Below are 4618 nucleotides of genomic sequence, written 5' to 3' on the forward strand. Positions count from 1 at the left end.
TACATGCACACACCATACACATATATTTAAATTCTATCTGTTGTGTTGGTGATGACAGAAGCAAACAACAACAAAAAACATGGCCAGCTTTCTCATGAATGGTGGGAAGAAGAAATAGGTATGTGAGTGAAAAAACAAAGTTGGGTGGCTGATTGGGGCCTGCCTTTCTGATAAAAGGTTTTGAGAGACATGGGGAAGAAGTCAGGGAGAGGGGAAAAGAAGAGGGAGAGGGCAGAGGGCAAACTCAGGAGCATAGATTTTGGAAAGGGGGGCCGAGAAAACATATTTTTTAAAAGGCAGGCTCAGTGATGGCTGCTCTTTCTCCCCGCAGATCAAACTGCCCTGAGGCCTAAGAAGGAAGCGCTCGGAAAAGGGGGGGGGGGTTCTGAGGGGCCAAACCCTAAGCGGCTGCAGCTGCACCGCGGCGGCGGCATCCGAGGCATTTCTGTAAGAAACATTATTTCGGAGCAGATGGAAGACCATCTCCTCCAGCCACGTGCAGGCCCCTAGCCTGGGATATCCCCGAGCGGCTTTGGGGACCCGATGTGGGGAAGAGTTTGGGTTAGACACAGCCCAGTTCAGCTCAAGAGTCTCTCACACACGCGCGCGCGCGCACACACACATACACACATACACACACACGCGAGCACGCACACACTCGCGCGCATCCCCGCACGCAGGCGCGCGTGCGTGCGGCGGGCAGCAAGCTCTGCGCTTTGGTGCGCTCCATACCCCCTCCCCCTCTCGGGTCTTCGAGGGGGAAGAGACACACGGGGGGAATCAGTGAGGTGCTTGGGTAGGGCGAGGGTTGGGTGGGCCCCGCCTTCAGTCCCCCGCAGGTCCTTGGCGCGGCCCAGCGGCCCCTGGATCAAGGCGATCCCAACTGAACAAAGCGGGCTAGACGCCACCTTTCCGCCCCCATGCCTTGGCTAAGTGGGGGACAGCGAGGGGAAGGCGCCTCCAGCCTGGCCCTCGACCGCTGGCCGGTGTGAAAGGATGGGAATGGGGGGCATCGAAGGGGTGCAAAGGGCCGCACGTCCATGGAGAGGCCAGGGCGCGGCCCTTGAGCCTCCGTGGCTGGCTTTCCCGCTGCCTTCAGGCGAGCAGCCGGGAGGCACTGGAGGGGAAAAGAGGGGATTCTGGGGGCCCGAGCCTCAGGCGCAGGTGGTGACCACGGGGGCCAGAGACACGGTGGGCGCCGAGGACGCGGAGGGCGCACCCCCCTTCTCCGCCTTCTTCTCCTTTTGCTTGAGGTGGATCTTGGCGTGGCGCTTGCGCTCGTCGCTGCGCGCAAACTTGCGCCCGCAGAACTCGCAGGCAAAGGGCTTCTCCCCCGTATGCGTGCGGATATGAGTGGTGAGGTGGTCGCTTCGGCTGAAGCTCCGCATGCAGATCCGGCACTGGAAGGGCTTGTGGCCCGTGTGGATACGCAGATGCCGGGTCAGCTCGTCCGAGCGGCTGAAGCGGCGGTCGCAGCCCTCCGCCGGGCACGCATGGGGCCGCTCATGGAGCGGGGTCTTGCTAGGCCGGTTGGGGTACTTGCGGGGCCGGATGGGCTTGAGCGTGAGCGGCGGCTGGGGCAGGCTACCGAAGCTCGGGTGGATCTGCTTGTCTTTGAACGCCTTGATGGTCTCCAGAGGGGTGATAGGGGGCGGATTGACCCGGATGGGGTCCATGCCCTGGAAGGGCTTGTGCTCCGGAATGGAGCCCATGTCGTTGGGGTGGTGGTACAGGTTGTAGTCAGGAATCATGGGGAAGAGATTGCTGTCCAAGGCTGGCTTGGTCGATTGGTAATCCTGGGGGGAATAGGCGAGCCCGGGGTTGCCCTGGGGATCGTGGAAAGATACGGGCTCCGAGTAGAGATCTCCGCAGTTGGAATAAGGGGGTAACGCCGGATACATGGCCTCCACGTCTCCCTGCGGCGGCTGCACCATGCTGGCGGTGGATGTCTGCGTGCTGAGCGCCCCTGAGGCCGGGGGCACCCCCAAGATGCCGGCACTCATGAGGCTAATAATGTTGTCCTGGCACCAATTGGAAGGGGAGTCGAAAGCGAACTTTCCCAAGTAGGTCACGGTCTTGTTGCCGGGGGCTGGCTGGAAGGAGCCCGAGTAAGAGAGTTCCGGGTTGGGCTTCTCGTTGGTCAGACCGATGTCCATCACATTCTCTGCGGAGAGCGGGGGAGAGAGGGGAGGGGTGAGTGAAGCCGAGTCGGCTCCGGGCCGTGGCGCCCAGGTCCTTGCCCAGGTGAGGAGGGTGCGGCCGGCTGGAGTGCGCAGCGCATGGGGTAAGAGGAACGCTGGGCCCGGCGCAAAGCGGGCGGTGCCGCGCTCCCGGGCGCAACCTGGATACAGCAAAATACTACGGATCGGGGTGTGGAGTGGCTGCGGCACACACACCGCACACGCCGCGCACACACTCACGTACCACACACACACGCGCGCGCGCGCGAGAAGCATTGTTGTTCTTCCCGAGGTGGGGCGGGCAGGTAGCTGCAGCTACAGGTAGTTTCAGACCCGGAGCGCGCCGGGCTCTCGCTCTCCAGCTCACACAACTCGGCCTCTTCCCCTGGCCCTGTCTACTCCAGGACGCCGCGCCTTTACCGCCAGGGCGATGCCCCCTACGCGCGCTGCGCCTGGGTCGCGGACCCAGAGCGCTTCAACGCTTTGTCCTCGGAGCGTAGAAGGGTGCCGCCCGCAAAGGGAGCTCTCCGGTGGCCTCCCCGGTCCCCAGCCTCCTCCTGGCCTGAAGGGGCTTTCAGCTCTTGCTGGAGGGGAAAAGCCTATGCCCAGCTAGAGAGGGTGGAGGGCGGCGGAAAACCGGCCCGTGTCTCCAGCGCTGGAGCGGCCGCCCTTCCCAAGCTCCCGGGTCCCAGGATCGCCCCCTGTGGCAGTACCCCCAGCCCCGCAGGAGAGCCCCCTCCTTCTCCCAGCCGTCCCCACACCCCCACGGTTTTGCTGAACGCCCCGGAAAGGCAGCGTCGCAGTACCTCTCCCACCGCGGGGACTCCACGCCGCACATGGCTCCATCCCGGGTGGGAGGCTGAGGGAGTAAGGGGGGAGAGCGCGGGTGAAAAAAGACGCTGGGCTCCTCCCGAGAAAGGGGGCGACAGCACCACGCCTTGCGTGCAGCCCAGAGATCGGGCCCCCTGCGTGGGGAGGGAGAACCCCAGAGCAGCTCGCACCTACCTCCCTCCGATCGGCGGCTGCCCCCACCCGGGAGAACCGAAGCCTCTACCGTGGCGTCGCCAACCGAGCCTTCCCTATCGGGGAGGGCGGGAGGAGTGGGTGGGAAAAGCAACTCGCCCCCCAGAAAATTCCCAGCACGCCCCCACCTCTCCATCCATCCATCCATCCATCCATCCATCTATCCATCCATCGCTAGCTCGTTCCTTCCTTCTCTTCCTCTCCCTTGCCTTCCTTGCTGCCTCGCAGCCTCCCTGCCACCCTTACCTGTAGCCATCTGATTGTAATGGGCCACCGAGTCGCTGCTGCCAGAGAAGAGGTTGAGCGCGCTGGGGATCTCCTCGGGGTACAAATTGTCAGGCAGTTGGTTTAGCAAACTGCTCATGGTCACCGGCAGCTTCTCGGCGAGTTTGCCGGTCATAGCACTCCCGAGCTGCCGCCGCCGCCGCCACCACCGCCGCCGCCGCCGCCGCCGCTCGCTCCTAACGCAGCTTCCAGGCAAGCGGCATCGGAGAGGCGATCCGTGGTGCAGGGGAAAAGCATGCGAGAGGGAAAGTTCGGGGGGAGGGGGGAGGGAAGAGGGGAAGGGGTGGGCCAGGGGAGGGGATCTTCTCTTTTTTGGGGGGTGGGTGGGAGGGGGGCAAAGGGGGTAATCCTCTTGGGTGCCTCAGCTGGTGCTGTGTGAGGCTGGGTCGTGGGGGGTGGGGCGCGTGCGGGGGGTGGGGTGGGGGCTGGGCTCGGGGTGATCTCGGCTCTAGGGGGTCGGACGCGGCCTCAGGATTGATCTTACAAACAGACACGCGCCCGCCACCCCCCCGTCCCCCGATCTGCCACCACCGCCGCCACCGCCGCCGCTTCTGCCGCCGCTGCCTCTGCCGCCGCTGCCGCCGCTGCTACCACCACCACCAGCCCCGCCGCTTCCTAGCAAGCTCACTGCTGCCCAAAAGCTCCCAGCCAGGGAACTCCACCAGCCTATTTATCTGAGCCCCGGGAAAACTCCGTGACGTAGCTGCCCATATATGGACAGACAAAGCCCAGCCGAAGGGGCGCGACGTCACAATGGAAGCTCCTCACAATGGAACATTAGAAAGCAGGAAGCGGGCCGCAGCCAACGTGCAGCGCCCGCATCGTTCGCCGCTCTTAAATAAAGAGAGAAAAAGAGAAAAGTAGAAGAAAAAAAAGAGAAGGAAAATGTGAAAGAGGGATGCTGCTGAAAGCAAAGCGCGCAGCACGCAGTGCTTAGTGCTTAGTGGAAAAACCAGTAACCAAGCCTGTGTTTGTGTGTGTGTGTGTGTGTGTGTTTGCGCGCGCGTGCGCGCGTGCGCGCGCTTTTTTGAGGACTGAATTAGCATGTATGGAGGGTGGACTGGGGTTGCAACTGGCCTACAGCAACCCCAGGAGGGAGAAAGAAAATTGAATACACCCGACGATGTCCC

At 63.1% G+C, this 4618-nt stretch overlaps 1 protein-coding gene across 2 annotated transcripts; it reads right to left on the reverse strand.

Moving 5' to 3' along the window:
* Window positions 1-367: 367 nt before the first annotated feature.
* Egr3 (early growth response 3) lies at window positions 368-3612 on the reverse strand. Of its 2 annotated transcripts, none has more exons than XM_027927101.2 (2): window positions 3450-3612; window positions 368-2164 (listed from the first exon to the last, which is right to left on the reverse strand). In XM_027927101.2, exons 1-2 carry the CDS (start codon window positions 3601-3603, stop codon window positions 1155-1157), a joined length of 1164 nt encoding a protein of 387 aa, XP_027782902.1. In that variant the 5' UTR covers window positions 3604-3612; the 3' UTR covers window positions 368-1154. The 2 variants fall into 2 exon arrangements, with proteins under 2 accessions (XP_027782902.1, XP_027782903.1); XM_027927102.2 differs by lacking the exon at window positions 3450-3612 and adding an exon at window positions 2987-3026.
* Window positions 3613-4618: the final 1006 nt, after the last annotated feature.

The sequence above is a fragment of the Marmota flaviventris genome, chromosome 3 (genome assembly GCF_047511675.1).
Source record: "Marmota flaviventris isolate mMarFla1 chromosome 3, mMarFla1.hap1, whole genome shotgun sequence".
Taxonomy (NCBI): domain Eukaryota; kingdom Metazoa; phylum Chordata; class Mammalia; order Rodentia; family Sciuridae; genus Marmota; species Marmota flaviventris.